The sequence below is a fragment of the Catharus ustulatus genome, chromosome Z (genome assembly GCF_009819885.2).
Source record: "Catharus ustulatus isolate bCatUst1 chromosome Z, bCatUst1.pri.v2, whole genome shotgun sequence".
NCBI classification, from domain to species: Eukaryota; Metazoa; Chordata; class Aves; order Passeriformes; family Turdidae; genus Catharus; species Catharus ustulatus.
The window spans coordinates 63,664,757-63,684,062 of record NC_046262.2 but is presented as its reverse complement, the minus strand read 5'-3'; the positions used below and the strand labels follow the sequence as shown (position 1 = coordinate 63,684,062).

The 19,306-nt window shown below is 39.2% G+C and overlaps 1 protein-coding gene across 1 annotated transcript in view; it reads left to right on the top strand.

The window, feature by feature from the left end:
- Positions 1-19,306, top strand: part of DGKQ (diacylglycerol kinase theta) — an 88,300-nt gene that overhangs the window by 18,066 nt on the left and 50,928 nt on the right. The window contains exons 2-3 of the mRNA XM_033084596.1: positions 6,764-6,843; positions 16,376-16,475. Of these exons, the coding sequence (XP_032940487.1) occupies positions 6,764-6,843; positions 16,376-16,475 (180 nt within the window). The remainder of the gene's footprint in view (positions 1-6,763; positions 6,844-16,375; positions 16,476-19,306) is intronic.

The window sequence follows — 19,306 nt, the reverse complement described above, 5'->3', positions numbered from 1 at the left end:
ATGCTAAAATAAAAACAGACTGACTGTGTGCCTGGGTCTGGGTGTCAGATAAAAGAGATAGAGGGAAGCAATGAACTCAGCCAAGATTGCACATGGATTTGTGTTAGTGTAGGGGATTGTGCTGCACAACTCTTCCATTAACAGTCCACAACATCCTCTGCAAAGGCTGGTAGTGTGATGAGAGCTCATGCTGGCACCAGCTGCTGAGGATTACAGAAGTATATTTCAGTCTATCCTTTTACTGCTTGGGATGGTTGAATGTAAAGTGGTGGTTGTGAAGGGGAGGAAAATTTCTCTTACAAGTTGCTGAGTCTGTAGTCAGCTTTTACAGATAGGCAGGAAAGGATCTTACAGTTGTAACAGTGCATCCAGGGAAATATGTGCCCATTGTGTTATTGTCGAAAAAGGCAACTTGAATGCTAGACATAATTAGGAAAAGACTGGGGAGGAGTGGCACAAAAAGCCACCTCTGTGCCACAGTATAAAGTCAGCATGCTGGCTCCCTCTGGGCAATGGCTGAGCTGCTGCTGAGCCTGTAGGTGTCTGATGCAGCATTAGATCTTGAACATGACGTTTTCCTTTCTCTACTTTATTTTAGTCCTCTTGTAATTCTTTCATGTAATCTATGTACATTTATAGGGCTTTTTGTAGAGGACTGTAGAGATTTTCCATTTATGTAATACTCTTACATACATCAGGCCATCCGTTCTAGTAAACTCTCCAAGACAGGGACTTCTTCCAAGTCTTACATTTAACAAGATGCCTCACAGAATTACTGCACTTTATTTAGTTGTATTTATATTCGCATTAATAAGCTGGGTATGTTCTTTAATGCATTGCATTTAAATTTTTCCAGAAATGAAAAATTTATTGTGCTCTCATAGCTGGGAAAAAGAATTCTGAGTTTCTAAGCCGTTTGTGACTGATTTAATATTTTGTTTTAAAAACAAGAATAAGCCCTTTAGTCAACTAGGTCATTCAGTAATCTGTAACCTTTGTTAAAAGATTAGAAGAAACTTGGCAGGCACTTGCTGGGAGTTGAAGTTGGTAAGAGTGAGCAGAATGCAAGTAAGTTACGGCAGTCACAAATAATGCCAAGGCAAATGAAATTATTATTTCTCAAGTTGTCCAGGCAATACTGAGGAGCAGTGTTACTGTCACTTTGTCAGAATATGACGTGTTCCCTTGTGGTGGCTCTGTGACAGGCCGTGCCAGTTGGCCGAAGGAAGCAGTGTGTTGTTTCCTGCGAGTCACTGGAGTTTGCTGTGTGCCAGCATGCACAGGGCTGTGCTTGGAGCCAGCTGCAGGAACTCCCCTGTCTTCCAGGATAGCTGGGTGCAGAAGCTGTCTCTTTTGGGGTCCAGTGTGAGTAGCACACAGCAGGCTGCGAAAGCCAAGCATGGTGGCACTCTGCAGTGAGGACAGCAGGAGGGAATTGTCGCAAGAAGCAGATTGTTACTGCTGCTTGTAGTACCAGAGCGGGTTAATTGGGACACAAAAACCTGAGGCAGAGGGGGCAGGAGGTGGCTGGCAGGAAGGCAATCCAGACAACAGAGGGTTGGAGGAGGAACTGCAAGTCACTTTGCAGGTACTTTTGTTAAGCTCAAAATGAGTAGATCCACAGTAAATCCTGTGTTGAACTGATCACAGGAGAGTATCAAATCCGTTTTGTTCTTGTGTTGATACTCCTTTTTCCTCCCTGGAGAGCAATTTGACAGTTCTACTTATAAAAATGTTTAGCAAATGCAAAGTTAGACTTCAGCGTTAAAAGAAAAAATTAAGTAAAACCTAGCATGTTATAATACAAATATTCAAATAAATTTCTGTTTGAAAACCACCAAAACTGAATTATGGTGAGTGTTTTACCAAAGAGGAAACAGACGTAAATTTTAACTTCTAGACTTTTCCTCAGGACTGAATTGTCCTTTCAAAAGGGGAGAAGATTATGTGTTATATATGGGATTTCATGAGCAATTCTCACCCAGATACCATTTGCATGGGACACCAAAACATAGCTAGAATTCCCACAGGAAACTGTTTTCTTCTTCCTTCTTTTGGATTCTGCTTTGAAGTCTGTTGAGGACAGAAAGAAAAATGCTTATGTGGAAAAAGTGTGACATATTGGAGGGTATAAATAGCCATCATTTTTCTAGGAAGTTTTACACAGCTCATGAGTTACGGTGATTCCCAGCTTTTATGTCCTGTCTTGCTGGGGAGGCCTGGAGAGAGATGCTTTCTATGTTTTTTATGTCGGAGAGCTGCTGGCTGTACATTCCATGAGTTGCCATATGTACACATGGCCTTTGTCTTTATTAAAACACCAAGTCAAACAGAATGTGGTAGGAAAAGTGGCCCAGGAAGTGATGACGTATGGACAGAGCCTGCTGTAAAGCCAGATCCCATGCTCCATGTGGACAGGGAGCAGCACTGTGATGCCCAATGGCCAAATGGCTTCTTGTTGAGCATTGGCAATACCTAGTTTTTCACAGGAAAGAAGTACAGTAATTTCACGATTATAAGCCACACTGAGTATAAGCCGCACTTGCGGGTGTCGGCAACTTTTCATTCTTTGTCCATACATAAGCCGCACATTACAATACAAAGCATGATAAAAGGTATCTATTCTATCTCCATCTGTTGAGGGTGGGGGCAGTGATCCTTATCTCAACGGGAGATATTCTGCTAATGGGCCATCCACTGAAACCAGGCAGGCCATTGTTCTTTATCTTTTCACAACCCATCCTTCCTCCAGGGAGTCATTCTTATAATGGCCCATTGAGTCCCACTATGTGACTGATAAAATTGCTTCATCCCATTGGAAGTTGCTCCAGCCAGGGGGAAGAGCCCAACATTTCTTACCAAGATAAAAACAGAGGTTTTGGGAGCCCCTTTCTCCACTGGACTCCAGAGGAAAACTGGATTTCTCCACATCACCACTGGACCTCCGGAGGGAAACTGCACCTTCTACAGGACCACTGCTCCAACTGAATCACATCTGTCACTGCAAGAGGATGCAGCCACCATTTAATTGAACTGCTACCAACACCCTGCCTGATGGGGTGTCGGGTTGTACTCTGACTTTGTCAGGGTTTGGAGTTTGTTTCTTTGTAGTACTGTATTTCTATTTTAATTTCCCTAGAAAAGAACTGTTATTCCTAATTCCCATATCTTTGCCTGAAAGCCCCTTGATTTCAAAATTATAATAATTTGGAGGGAGGGGGTTTATATTCTCCATTTCAAAGAGAAGTTCCTGCCTTTCTCAGCAGACACCTGTCCTCCAAACTAAAACAGCAACTTTTTGTTCTTTGTCCGTATATAAGCCGCACCTGATTATAAGCCGCACTTTGGGTTCGGACCAAAATTTTAGTCAAAATGGTGTGGCTTATAATCGTGAAATTACTGTAATTTATTACAGCAGAAGTCCTCAAGGTAAAGCCCCCTAAACCTTTAAATAAATGTTTGTACAGTGTTTGAAATCTGCAATTGAAATTGCCTTCTTTTGACTTAGACAACCTATAGATGTGTCTGCTTGTAGCTCATCACTGAGTTTGTATGGATCAAGAAATCGTCATTCTTTGAAGAGATCAGCCTGTCCTCCTTCTTTAAATGCTTTTTCCTCAGAATTTTGCATTTCATCTACTGAAACTTTGCACACAGTGTCTTCTGGCTTGTTTTTCCTAATGAAAGGTCACACCTTAAAACCCACAAAACTTCTCCTAGCTGTCAGATCTTAAGACTTAATTAAGTCTCTCTGGATCTGTTGATACAAATGTAGGATTCTGCCACCTGCCCCCTCCTCCCAGTAGTTTGCTGCCATGTTGGGTTTATTTCTTTCTGTGTGGAATGTGCAAAACAAAAACAAAATGGTGACTTGTAGGAGTAATTTCACCCTCTGAGGAATGTGACAAGCAGAGGAGGAGTTGTGTGAGTAGCTCCTGAAAAGCGTGTGAAAATCTTTCACTGAGAATGTTACCTGCTATGTTTGGGTACTGCTTATCTCCCACTGTTTGTCTCCTGATATTCCTTAATTTGATTATTTGCAAATGCTTCATTTTTCTGGCTCACATTTTAGGAAACTAATTGTCTTCTGTGTTGTCTTCTTCTGTATGCACTCAAACAATTAAAACCTTTATGCACCTTCCTGTTTTACTCCTTGTCTGAAACGTTTGGCTTTATTGCTTCTCTGAAGTTGCTGACTTAGTATGTTTTTGTGTGTCATGAGATGTTTCCTTATCTGAACCACATGTTACTGTCTTTATGCAGGACTGAGTTTTGCTGGGTTTGTCAGTGCAAGGAGAAAGTTGTGGTATCGCCTAGTGACTTGGGTTGTCTAAATAAGTAGAGAACATCTCTGAAGGCCCGTGGGAAGAGCTTCTCTTCCCAGCAGCTGGTTGTCTGAATTCCCTCAGGTGTTTGGGTAGGGCTCAGTTAACTTGTGCATTGAGTTTGTCAGCAGTTAAATCTAATAGCCACTTGGAGAGGGTGGTCTTGCAGACTTCAGTTCCCGGCTGTATCTTGCAGATCATAAAATTCCTGTGATCAATCTGCACCACCATGCTCTCTGCTTTCCTTTCTAGCCAGCCTGCCTCTGAACTAGAAAAATGAGGAAAAACAGTGTAATTTCACTGAATTTCATTAGTCACTGTGGATTCCTCCTTGGCTAGCTCTCACCTCTTTATGAAGTTCTTGACATCTGCCTTTTTATATTAGAAGCTTCATACTCTGTTTTTCATGGTCAGAGCCATGTGAACCTTTCTCACAATACTTCTGCCTTCAGAGGGCATTTCCCTCACCTAGCCAGGTCAGATAAACTTTGGGCACCACTTTGAGACAGTGACAAGGTCACCTGAACAAGTGGCTGAAGCAGATGTCTTCAGGGTGTGAGTGGCAAATTTCAGACTGTAGGTGGAATGGGCAAGTCGCCTTTTCTCCTGTAGCTTCTGCAAACCTGTTCTCACCGCAAGCAGGTAACCCTCCTAAGAGCATCAGCAGAAATAATGCTGACACCTAAGGAAGGAGCAAGTTTAATTATGGTATCATTATATTACCACTGTGTCCATGTTGAGATAACACATCAGTGATGAGGATTCACCGTTCTCTGTGTGCACTCAGACCTGTTTTCTGGAGCAGGAAATGCATCTTTCTTCTGACCGGACAATGACTTTGCTTTCTTTGGTCTCTCCTCTGTGCTAATAGGCTGTGTGCTCCTCCCCACCATAGAGATCACCTCCAAATCTCTTCAGCATTTGCATCTGCAAGAATCCATTCAATCATCCTTGCTTTGACTGTTTCCTTTCCTAATGTGCCCTATTTTGTTGGATCAACCATGAACCTTAGAGAGGCACGTAACATTTCATAGCACCATGCAGAAGATTCTGTTCTGCTCCTTCCCACTTTATTTCACCAGTGCAGTAATCATTCCAGGTTCAACCATAGATGGTGAATAACAAGTTTGAACACAGTAGAGACTTGCATTGCGTCTTTTTCTGACTTGCAGATTAATGAAAAAAGGAAATATGCCTACTGCTTATATTAAGATGAATGCTGAGAGAAAAGGTGTCATCCTTTTCATGCTACCAAAAATTTATTTTGTATGGATTGGCAATAAGTAATTTAGAGAAGTGGACTTGGATTTTAATGTTTCAGTTAGTCTGGAAGAAGCAGCATTATGCAATCAAAATTCAATGAGCTGGAGAAAGGGGAGGAGAGGAAATTAACTGCTTTTGGTGGCATGAGAACATACAGTCAGTGGCAGCAATGGACTGCAGATGGGAAGTTTGAAGCTCTTGGGATGTTGTCAGATACTTGTGAAACTTAGGAAGTGGTACACTGTGCTTATGAAAAGCAGGGATGGGAAAATCCCCTGTGTACAGCAACAATTGCCACTGACAAGTGATCTGCCCTGGCACTGGAAGAGGTCTGAGCTTCCACTGAAGAGGTCAGGACCTGAGCATCTGCACAAGCCTTCACACTTGAACGGGTGGAGAGTAATTCTGAAACAAAGAGGACTCTAAATCCATAGTTGCATGACTTATTAGTTCCTAATTAATCAGAGGTGGTGGGAATGAAATAAAGAATCCCTTGTTTTCTTCACACAGCTTAATGTAATACAAATTTATGGTAAGAGGCTGTGGAAAATATCCCCTCCAGGAGAAATGATCTTCTAAAACACTGTAATGCTTGAAACCATGCTTCATGGAGCTTGGATGGAATTATAAACCTGTAATAAAATAAATAGTTAGTTACTCTTGACTTTCAAAGCTGCCTGTAATTGCCTTGAATTTTGTCTCCTTCATCCATTACGCTTGGTTTGTGACAATACTTTGTTTTCTCACATTTATATCACATGCACTAGCTTGTATAAAAATTCACTTGCAAACATGTCCTTCTGCTTTGGCTACATCAAAGAGTTGGTTTGGACTGTTTAAAACTTTTCTTGAAATTTAAGAACTCATTTTATACTCATGGAGAGAGAGTGTGGGAGGACATGACTTGGGGTAGGTAGGTTTGTACTGTTCTGGGATAAACTCTCCTCCCTTTTTCATTGCTAGCATCTTAGTAGCAAAACAACTTGGATTTCATGCTCAGGGTGTGACAATTGTGTATGTTCTCAAACCTAGAGAATAACAAATGTGTTTAAAAAAATGTATTCCTAATTGCATTTTATTCTGTTTTTGGTTTTGTTTGCTTGTTTGGGTTTCTTGGGGTTTTTTTCTCTGTTGCTTGTGAAGAGTTACTCACAGTTCTTATTTTATTTCCACAGTTTGCAACTTCATGTCTCACGAAAAGTGCCTCAAGAATGTCAAGATTCCATGCTCGTGTATTGCTCCCAGCCTTGTAAGGGTGAGTAAAGAAAGTAAAGACTGGCTTGTGTCTTTCTTGGGGTAATGCCACACATTTATCACTAATGAACATAGTGTTGTACAGCAGTGGTTTTTTTCATATCGTAATGAAAAAATTTTATTAGTCATCACTGAAGCTTTTATCTCACAGGCAAAGCTACACTTCCTTGAGAAGTCTGCTATGAGTAATTGTAGTCTGTCCTTGAAGACCAGTTATTTGCATTCTTTAAATGTTACTAGATGTTCTAATTGTGTGTCATTACCTAGAAGTCTTGCAATATTGGAGGGAATGACTGGTGAAACTGCACCATGTGTCATAAAGATGAACTCTGTAAATCACCATTTTTTTACAGCTATTACATACTAAGCTACTCTGCCTAGAAAAAGGACCTGTGATTGTCTTCTATTGATTGCTGCATTTTAAGAATCTTTGTGTTTATTGTGTCTAGAGAATAAAATCATTGCATTCTAAGTATAGGATTTTAAAGCCAAAAAAAAGAGGGCTGGACTTCAGTTCATCAACAGTAGTTCCAAATTGATTTTGGAAAGTAATACCATACTTGCTTTCAGATGTCTTGTGACCTTCTCTCACAAGACTTTATGTGTAAGAGTTTGATTCAAAGGTTGTGAAACATGAATCAACTTTACAGAAGATAATAGGATCCAACTAAAGTATTAAGAATCTAAACTGAAGAGAAAGCAAAGTGTGTTACCCACTTTGGAAAGGATGACAGAAGAGGAACGAAAGGGGAGAAGGACATGAGAAATTTACTAGGGAAGTAGTAAAACACTACAAACACCTTAAGGAGCCCCAGGCAAAAGTCGAATGAGACATGGCTGTAAAATCAGTCATGTTCATTACAGACCTTGCTGACTCAAAGCATATTTATGGGAATCCATTGTGTAAACCTTTGAAGGGGAGCTGATTCCCTTCTTTGTGTTGTAAAATGTTTTACAAGTTCCTTTGTGTTGTAGGGGGTAAGATGTGGAAGTTTGAAAACAATATGCAATTTAAGTTACAGGGATTGGATAGAGAGAAATTACCTGTTTGTTTTTCTTCAGTATGCTTTGTCTAGGTGATAAAGCTGGTAGGCTTTGCCTAGCAAAAGTGCAAAGCTTTGCTTTTTTTCTTTTTTGCTTTTCCTTTTTCCTTACATATCTTTCTTCTTGAGAGGTGTCAAAAAGGTGTCTGATACATAGAAATCTGCCAGTGAAATGGTAAGAAATACTGCTGTAAGTCTTAGAACTCGTGGTAAAATGATATGTAGGTAGTGAGAAGTGCTGTTACTAAGAATTAGCATCTTCTGCTGTTTCAATATGCAGGCAGTCAGTTGTAGTGAAAAGAATATTGAATCAGATGATATACCTATCTACAAGGGCCTTTAGGGGGATGGCAAAAATCCAACTGGAAAACTAATTTAATTCAGAGTGTGGGTGTTGCAAACATTTATGACTTTTTCTTTGTGGATTTGCTCTAAATTTAATTCATTGTTCAAAATAGTATTTGTTCCTCTGCTTTTATATGGTAAAAGTTCTCTATTTAAACTTATTAATGTTCCCATTTGCATCAATTGTAGACGTCAGTGTAATTTTTTTTCTCTCGTCAGTTCCTGAAATCTATCTGCCCCAAAACATAGTTTTTATCTTGTGATTTATCTGTAAACAATAAACACAAATTGTACTGCACAGCGAGGACAGTTATTTGGTGGTGTTGTCAGTCTTTGAAACTATTTGCAGTTCAGCGTTGCTGTATTTAGCTGCAAAGAGTCTTCTGTGTTTTCTGTCTTGAGCTGTAATGATTTTATTTTGGAAACTCTGGATTGTACTGTTCGTTCTGGACAGTCATGTCTCCTTGACGTGGTCATCCAAGTTGCATTAATCCTGATCAGCTGTACAAGTGAAGTCTACCATATGGGAGACGTCGATTTGCATGCAGACTCTGTCAAAGCAAATACCAGACTTGGCATTTGCGTAAAAAATATAACAGAGCAAAAAACAAGTGACAGCCATTTATACAATTTGTGGAAAGTTTATTTTCTTAATCTCTCCTTTCAGATTATTTATTTATTAAAAGATCTGACGTAGGAGGGAACACTGGTGGGATTTTTTTCTGATAGTTCTTTCAGCTATGTCAATATTCAGTGTGTTACAGAACTGAGACTTTTTTTTACTTGCCTGGATTTCATCTAGAGAAGATGGCAATTGTTAAAGCTCATCAGAATGTGTGTCATTTGATACTAAGTCAACCCATCAGAGAATAATTTTTCAGCAGATGTTTGGTGGAAACTTTTATTCCTGACAGTAAGGTTTCCTTCCCAGGGTCAAGAAAAGGCCCAGAGAGTCACAAGCATGGCACAACTGCATCCAGCTTCAGATTGTCCTTGATTAATTCATTCTTAAAACTGATCTATGATGGTTTTTTTCTCTATTTTAAATCACTGTCACCTGCATTTAGTATTCCAGAGTGGATCCAGGTCATGATGTTTCTAAACAAGCCTTCATGGATCAGTCTTCTGAAAAGTTTGCAGGGCATATGATTTGTTCCAATGGTAAGGTCTTAGCACCTTTTTCAAATTCAAACTTTCTCTTTTGTACATTCCAGTAAGTATTTTCCTACTTTGCGGTACACTTTTTTTTTTAAAAAAGGAAGGGAGGACAAAAAATAATCCGCACCCAAACACCAACACAAACCAAAATAACAGTAAAAACAAAACCTTTTGGGGGGTCAAATGTGGAGTTTTCCCTTGTTAGGTTGGAATTGAAGCTGTATTACAGCTTCTTAGAAGTGTGTGTGTATTTTCTATAGAACTGTTCTTGCAAAACTAAATTAAAATGAGACCGCATGAAGAATGGTTTAATGATGTTCAGCATTTGTTATGCTTATTTTTCCTTATTAGTGTGTTGGTGCATTGCTCTAATGGTTTCTAAACATTTCCATTTTAAGAAGGGTTTAAAGTCTGCTCACGAGGTTTTATTGTGTACCGTTGTTCCTAGACCCAGGTTGTCTAGAATGGAAAAATGCTTGTTGAGGTTATCAGCTTCTGAATCTTGTTGTACTAAAAATAAAGCTTTCCTTTGTAAGGAAAACTGCTGCATTCATGAGCTGGGGTAAGGGATGGGAAAGCTGTGGTGCTTGCAGGGGTCTCTGCTCTTGTCCTTGTCTGCTGACCTGAGTTTATCCCTCTGGTTGCTGGGTTCAGCTGTGTGCGGTGTGATTATTTGGGTCGGTAATGATCTGAAAGTAGAACATCTTTCTGGGACTGCCCATAGCAATGGGATGAGGGGTAATGGTTTTGAACTAAAAGGGGATGCATTCTGACTAGATTTAAGGAAGAAATTTTTACAATAAGGGTGGTGAAATATTGTCACATGTTGCTCATAGAGGTGGTAGATGCACCATCCCTGGAAGTCTTCAAGACCAGGTTGGACAGGGCTCTGAGCAACCTGATCCAGTTGAAAGTATCCCTGCTCACTGCCTGGGAGTTTAGACTAGATGACCTTTGAAGGTTCTCTTCCAACCTAATCCGTTCTGTTACTCTATGATTTTATTTGGGCCCTTGCTGTGTAGCACTGACCACCTTCTTCAAGAAGGTCTCTCTCCAGCTCTCCAGCGTTTGACCCGTGCTTGTATTGCTTCAGCAAGGCAGTTGCTAGGAGATAGTCACATGGCATAATTTAGAATCCAAATGAGGGTTAAAACTTCTTGCTCCTGCTCTTGGCACTGGACCAAGGTTTTCTCCCTTTTCTCCCTGCAGTAGAACCTGAGAGTTTAAGGGAAGGAAGGGCTAGCTCCTGCTAGTTCATAAACTCAGGAGAGTTTATTGTGCTCGCTTGAAACTTGATCAGAATTCCCAGATGAGCTCTGCAGCTATACCAGTGACTCTTCAGTTTCAGAAGCATTATGGGATGTCACTATGTTTGTTTTAATTCTTAGTATTTGTCTTGATAAAAGGACAGGGACATCGATTTCCTCTGTAACAATAAAAGCAAGGAGTGAGTGACTTTAGCATATAATTTTTTCTTTACAGTACAAAAAATTACTAGACCAAGCAACTCTTAATTGCAGTGGAAAGTTTTCATGCAAGTCTTACTTTTGAGTAGAAGTATCATATAAGTCTTGTTTGAACTAGTATGGGATGCATTATCCATTGCAAAGGGTCCTTGAAACCTTTGGGAGCATGTAAGGCCAATTGTCCTGTCACAGACATCCGTAGGATGAAGAAAAATAATCCTGGATATAGTGGCATGGCATATAGATGTGTGCATCATTCCCTTGCATTAGCCCCAGTTAAAATTTTGATAATTATTTGATTTGTCTCTTCCGTCTTATTATGTGTTGAGACACCATTTAACTTTGTGTTCTTATTACATTTCAGAACTACTATATGGGATGCATACTTACATGGCCTTTTAACACCAACCAAGAAATCAAGTGCTCAGAGCAAGAATGTCAATTTGGACACAAGTGTAGAGTAGTTGATAGGCATTATCCCTAAAAAGAGAAAGAAATAGAGGACATTCCAGAGCACACAGTGCTCTGTAGAAATATTCAAGCTGCAGAAATAATTTACTACTAAATAAGAGGTTTCAAACAAATCAAAGTACTATTTGTGATTGCTGAGTAATAAGGAAGTAATTGAAAAGATGTCAGTAAAGGCAAAAGTTGAATCACAAAGTTGTTGGCATCACTTAGAGAGGGTATAGTCTAAGCCTGGACAGAACAGTCATGGGTTGTAGTGAGGTGTATTCGCCATATCTGCCTTCCTAGAGCAAAGGTTTATGGTGTTGGAGTGAACATTAGAAACTTTAGATAGGGAAGTACTTCTACACTTAAACATCCATACATGTTTTTGTTTCAGAAACACCATTTTAATTTTTATCACCAATTTTTTTTATGTTGTTAGCAGTCTTTTAGAATGACCCTGTGTGACTGTCCTTGTGGGCATGATGTGATGAAGATGGTTACTTCCAAGCTGCTTGTGCTTATCCTTAAAATGCAACAGTGTTTAGGAATTGCAAGCTAGTGATCCTAAGTTAAATTCCGTTGAATCAACCTTTGGAGGCTGTTTTTGTGTGTGCTAGTATCCTTCTTTCTGTGTACCCTTTCCTACTCAGAAGTTGCTCAGCCTCACACTCTTTAGGTCCTGCAACCCTGGCTTCTTAATCTCTCCAGTATTTTTCACAAAGTCATGCGAAGTGCAAGTCATCCTGATGTCGTGGAGGAGATGCATAGGCAAAATAATATGTAGACATAGGCCTAGGAAAAGTTTTTAGTTGGTAGGTTTTTTTAAGACTGCCCGAGACAGTAGCTGTTCACACTGTCATTTGGCATGTTTGTTATTTCTCTCATTGCCCGTTTAGCCTGGAAGTCTTTGCCTCATGATTCAAAATGAAGCTTTCTTCTGCCTGAGCTGGTAGAAAAGATCCTGCTGCTGGGTGAAAAACAGTCTTCCTGAAGTGTATTTTTCCCCCTGCTGAGGCATCCTGAAGGTTGCAGACCAGTAAGACAGCCTGGTCTGACTCTACACACAGAGGATCTGGAGAGTAGCTGGGCCACCCTGTACAAGGTGACTCCACCTTAGCGGAGGAGTACTTGAATTCATTATATACTGTTGGTCACATGCCTGATATCCTGTGACATTTCAGGATGAGGAGCAATTTTAAAAGGCACTATCAAAAGAAAGCAATTCTAGCCTTTGTTTTCTTCCAAAGTATGGATTTTAAAAGCAATTTGTTGCAGTTCTCTTTGGTTAACACAAAACTGCTGTGCACTTGCACAGATTGCACTGAAGGAGTTAGAATCTAAGTCTTAGGTTTCTATAGGATCAAATTTTATTACAGGCTGATAGGAACATTTACAGATATGTATAGCATTCTCTAATACCTTGCATTCCTTAACTGATGGCAGGAAATAGAACAGGAACTAGCAGTATCTTATCTCTGAGTGCAGAGTCATTCTGGAGATCATGCTGATGAAGTGTTACCATTATACTTTCTGTTGATACGCTCCTGTTCAATATTGTAAGGGCACTTAGATGTCACTTAATGTTATTGCCAGAAGAAATTTTCTGTATTTTTCTATGGTAATCGATTTTCGTGGTTTTCATAAGGTAATTTAAGTAGATGGATTGGAAAAGCAGTTTTAAACTCTCATAAATTATTAACATTTTCTCTTTAGGCCACCTTAGGCTTCTGTACTTATGGAGGTGGATATAAACTAGGCAATAACATGTAACATTCTGTATCCTTTCATGATGTCTCACTGACTTTTTTAGTCTGAGTTTTAAATTTTTTATATATATATATATATATATGTATGTATAATAGTTTCTTGGAACTTGTTCAGCAACTAAAATTTGTTGGGAGGAACAGTATGTGATGGATATGTTCGTTATGTTGTACTTGCTCTTTTACCTTTTCTCTTTTTCCATCCTACTCCCATCCCATTTTTGTCAGGTTTTCATTCTTTTATGCCTGTCATCTTCCAAAGCATGTTAGAAAGACCACTCACCATAAACAAAGTTTCTTTGGCTTGCTTTGTAAGAAAGAAATTAAAGAAACTCTTCTTCCCCTTCTCCATCCTGTGTAAACATTTCAATAAGCAAGTTGTTCCCTTCTTTTTGACAGTGACTTGAGACTTCAGGCAATTGCCACCATGGTCTGAACAACTGAAGAATTTAGACTCGGTCTCCTTCCTTTGAGTTTTTTAGATAAATACAGTCAGACCCTGAATAAGTTTGCCTTCTGTCAAAGTCCTTTCTCACAATTTTTCCCAAAATAAACACTGTGTTTCACATATTCTTTTCTCAGCAGAACCCCTCTCTGACATGAATGAACAGCCTGCATTTCTAAGTTAGCCTTAAGATAAAATAGCCAGAAGAAGAATCCCCTGTATTTCAAACCTGGGATGTTGAGGGGTTTGAATGCTCATGCTGGATGTCCAAAGCAGTTTGTTCATCACCTTGGAGCTAAAGGAGGTCTCCCCTGTGTCTGATTTCAAGGGGAGTTCTTCTCCCTTGGGTGGCTGCATGGTGCTTGAGGCTGTGGCAGGGTAAGACATTTAAAGATGACGCTTGAAACCTGAAGACAGGTTGGGATGTGCAGAAAAGCTTGCTTGAAGAAATCGCATCAGGGCTTTTCAGTACTCCTCGCAGTTGCAGTGTCTGGATCGGGTTGTGCTCACACAGGCATTTCTTACCAACTTTCTGCACATGAATTCATTGTGCAAGGGTGAATTTTGTGCAGGTGCCCTTCTCCCAGCAAACTTTGTTTTGAGCAGCTGGAGTGAGGACATGGCTCTGGTAGTTTACTTCTGCAATAACTGAGCTGAGGTAACTTGTATGTCACTGTACAGAGAGGTTTGTTTCTTCCTTCTCTTGAAGAAATAGCAGGGTGGGCAGGAATTACGAGCCTTAAACTTAATCTGAGATAGTTTGATTAAAGCTTCTTAGGCTTTCCAAGATAATTTTCCCCCTCCAAGGATATCTATTCCTTTTGTAAACATACATTATATGACTAGAATGTTCTGATTTTAAAAACATGCATATGTAGGCAGGTATGAACTTTGTCAGAGATGGAGGGCTGCAGAGAATGAAATTTTAGTCCGAGTTTATGTGAGTAGGATATGGACCCAAAAAGAATGATTTGGCTGTATTTTTAAATCCCCAGCTTGTACATAAAGTTAAAACTTGCAGCTTTTGGAGGCAATGCTGTTATATATCATATTGGAGATACTGATATGGAATCTTTTTTGTAGGCTGGCTGTCAACCCAGCTTGGTGGGGAGCTTGGGATTTGAATGGGCAGTTTCCTGGTCAGTCAGGTACCAAGGATTCCTCCAGACAATGTGGTCTGTTGGGGCAGTGAGCTGGTGACTCTGTTTCAGTGGTCAGCTGCTGTGCACTATCCTGATCATGTTTGGTAACTCAAGCATATTTCATACCTCTCTTTTGTGCTCTTTTATCTTCCAAATTCTGAGGGGCTCTGGAGGAACCACATGCTTTTCAGTTTGGGGGTTACTGATTTTTCTTGATTAAACTTCCAGCATTGTTCTTTTCTCCTCATGTTGCATCTGGCAAAACTTTGTCTCACTTCTTTCATTGTTCATGCTTGAATTGCAGGCTTGTTTGATGTAACTCTCCCTATACTTTCTAAGGCAGAAAATTCATGTAGAAATTGGATATTTATAACTGGAAGCAACTCCTTAGGTCATCAAATTCTGTGTTCACAGTATGTGTCAGATTTGCTGCTAATAGTTCTCAGGAAAACATTAATATAAAAGGAGAAAAATTAAAATCCTGATGAATAACCTTGAAGGATTTTTTACTCTTATATCAGAGAAGAAAAGCTGCTATCTGTGACTATATGTATCTGAAGCCATTATTTCCATAGTTTTACTGGAAATTATTATTTTCATTTGAAAGCTAAATAATAATTTGTCAGCTTTTACCAGAAATACAATCACAAGATAAAATTGATGTATTCATCACAGCAAGAAGGGCATGTGAAATGTATAATACTAAATACCTAAATCACAGCAAATTTTTGTGGAAATCATTTGGATTCTAGGACTTCAAACATGCACTTACTTTCTTTCCTTTTGATGTGAATGTCACTTTAGCAAAGCTGTCCATTTTGTGGGAAGAGCAGTCTCTAGAGCAGATATGGATCTTAAGTATGTTCCTTATTCTTTACTTGGCTTCTTTTCACCTGTTGTTCCTTTGGTATTATCACTTCCCATCTTCATTATTAATCACTAAGCAAGAAAAAAAAAATTAAGGTAAGTGAATAATAAGAAACACATTTTCCAGAACTTTTGGTACAGACAGCTCTTGCAAGATAAAATAATTTTCAACCTACAGACAAGAGGAACCTCAATCTGGATGTACTTCAGGAGCTGGATTTCTGTACCATTCAGGCTTTGAAGCTTTGTGTAAGGCAGGGGGAGACCAACCAATCCCTTTGTCCTGATCAGGCAGTGTCTGGACTGTATTCAGAGAGGAAGTGAAAGGCGTGTGGAGAGCGCTGATCTGTGGCAGCACTGAGATGTTAAAAGTTGTCTTGTGTATGTCTTTAGGGTATTTTGTTCGCCTGTGCAGTAATTACTCTTTAATTGTCCTTGATTCAATTAAGAATGCTTGGAAGAGCAACTGTGATTACAGGTGGGTCCCAAAGGAAGCCTTTGGATTCATGTTGTTGTGAATCGCCAAGAAGCTAATCAGCACTTGAAAATACATACAATACATATTATTTCCCTAGTATTAAAGTATTTAAAATTAAAGTATTTAAAATTATTTTTAAAGTATTAAAATATTAAAAATATACATTTTAATGTAAAAATTTAGGTACTTAAAATATGTATCTAAGTGTGATTATTTTTTAAAGGATGAGTCTTCTGTCTATTTATTCTTGTGCTTATTTAAGTTTACGTTATATATACTGCCCTGTTGTTGCAAGATAGAACAGCTTCTATGAATTTTAACTGACACTTTGGAAGGTGAAATTGATGATGTCTTATGCATTCTTTGCTGGCAGGTTCCCGTTGCACACTGTTTTGGGCCTCCAGGACATTACAAAAAAAAGTTTTGCACTGTGTGCAGGAAGTCCCTAGAGTCACCTGCCTTTCGATGTGAAGGTAACTTAAACCCTGCTTGTAAGGCCCTCTGTGTGTCACCCAGTAACCTACAGTTTCCATACACTGCATACTCGAATGCTTGAGACATTTTTGGTTTATTTATTATCCATTCATTGGTCGTGGGAAGGTGTACTTCAAACTAAGGAATAGTAAACCAACCACTTTTGATAAACTGCAAACTCCCTGCCTGAGATGAGCAAAGAATGAGGAGCTATTATGGTGAAAGAAAGACTTGTCCTGTTGTGGTAATTCATTTCTCTTTCCAGTGGAAACTTTTGATGCAGAGAATCATCAGGTATTCATATTTCTTGAAAAGAACGTAGAATTTCCTGTGTTACTAGTCTCAGATATCTGTTACTTATAATGAGGATGAGGTACCTTCAATAGAAAGATATTTGAAAATATTATTTGTCAAAATAGTACTGCTCTGAGTGCTCTGACATGGATTCTCTGAAAAAACAGTAATTAAAGAAATCACTGAAATACCAGAATTTTTATTTGAAATACATGTTGGCATGAGTATGTGACTGATTTTGATGTAGGACAGCTCTTCAATTTCCCTTGTCTTAAATGTCTCTTAGTTATTCAGTTGAATTGTGAGGTTAAATAGAATTTACTTTTTATAGGAGTATTACCTCTGAATTGTTTAAAGAAAAAGTCTAATGAATGAAGAATCAATTCTTCAGGGAATTGAGTTGCTTCCTAAATTGCTGAAGATAATGTCTTACTGAATATGATTTTTCTGTGTGTACGTGTAGGGGAAGCAATCCTCTTTGATCAGGGCATTTAGAGTTAGAATGGCACAGTATTTCTGTTTCTGCTGTTGTCTCTAAAGTTGCATAATGGAGCCAAACTGGTCTTCTGACTAGTGGGAATATGTCACTTAATACAGTCACCACGTGACTTGGGTGGTTTGGTAGGATGTTGAGTGAGCTACAGATACCACAGGGAATTTTCTAGTGATCTGTCTTAATAAGACTCAGAACCTGTGTGCCATGAGATAAACACAGAAATTTGAAAGGAAAGCAATCCCTATGTATGCCCTCTTAACTATTGTAAATAGCTTTGGTGTAGTAATCCAATTTGGTTAAAGCTTTCTAAATTTTGCTTTCATATTCTTACTGTCTTAATTCCACTGCATTTGCATTGTGTCCATTTGCTGTGGCTTAACCCCAGCCAGCGGCCAAGCACCGCACACAGCCACTGCCCAGTGGGATCAGGGAGAGAATTGGAAGGGTAAAAGCTGGAAAACTCATGGGTTGAGATAAAGACAAGTATAATGGAAAGCAAAAGCCACAGACATACAAGAAAAAACCCCAAAGAACTCCTTCACCATTTCCCACGGGCAGGCAGGTGTCCTGCATCTCCAGGACAGCAGGGTCCTCTCAAGCCCCACAGGGACTTGGCAAGACACATGCCATCACTCCAAATGTCCCCTCCTTCCTCCTTCTTGTGCCCCACGTCAAACACCGGGCAGGGTGTCAGATGCCCTGCAAGAGCTCTTTGGCCAGTTCGACCTCCCGTATAACATGCACTTCCTCCCCAGTGTGGCAGTACAAAAAGCAGAAAAGGGCTTGACTTTTTGGTTATGCTCAAGAATAACCAAAGCATCTCTATATTATCAACCTTGTGCGCAGCACAATCCCAAAACACAGCCCCATTCTGGCCACTGTGAAGAAAATTCACGCTGCCCCAGTCAAAACCAGTGCACAAGTGCAAAGGAGTTTTTTTTTTCAGCTGCTTCTCTTGAGTGTTTGTAAACATGAAACACATGAAATCACATGTTCTAATTAGGTATTACAGATCCACAGATTTTTTTAAATGGCTCATTGAAGGTTCTGAATTGTTTTCCTCACATGGACTTGACAGAGAATATGAGTAATTCTACAATTGTAGAATTTGTACTGTCTTCTGTCTTCTTTTTTTTTTCTTTTTTTTTTTGTCTGTTTCTAATGACTTAACTTAATACTGCATATCTAGTCTTGTTTTTGATGTTCATGTCTGATACTAAAATTAAGAACTTCTTCTGGACTCTTTACTATAATTAAGATAAAAGAAGGTTAAAAATATAGTTACCTTTTCTAAACAAATTATAGACATCATTAAATGTACTTGTAAAATGATTTTAATCACCGTTTTGCACTGTTTATATCTTAAAATAGGATAAACTTTCTTGAAAGGAAATGAAAGGTTTCACCCACGTAAGTGTTGTGGGTGCAGTAGGGGATCTTTTCTCAGAAATGTACATGCATGTGTATTAATCCATAGTGAAATAAATACGTACATTTCATTGGTAAGAATGCCAATAGATTGACTCCAAATTCTGCTGAATGCAGAATTACTGATTGCTTTGGATAGCTATATTTGCTGCCAGATTTCACTGGTGTCAGGTGAACCTGGACTCATGATGGTTAGAGTTGCTCTTCCTTTTATTTCTAAGCAGAAAGGTTGGAAAGTTTTAAAAAAAACCCAACCAAACAAAAACAAACAAACAAACAAAAAAACCCAACAAAACCAGAAAAACTTGATCAGAAGATTGTCGTTCTGTTGTGAGTTTAATTATGCAGATTGTGGAATGGCTGATAAAGATGAAATTTCTTTTTTAGGACCTCTACATACTTTACATTCAAAAACATCCTCTTTCCTACCAAGGATAATCAGCTTAATGGATTAACTCCTGCGACACTCCCACCATTTATCTGAACATCTATCTTAGAAATTCTGGGCTAGGGTTGGTGCTGGAAGCAGCAGAAGTGAATTAAACAAAGGGTAAAATCCGCTCTGTGTTCTTACAAAGTATAGCATGGGCAGTGCATGCCTGTGTTGGCAGA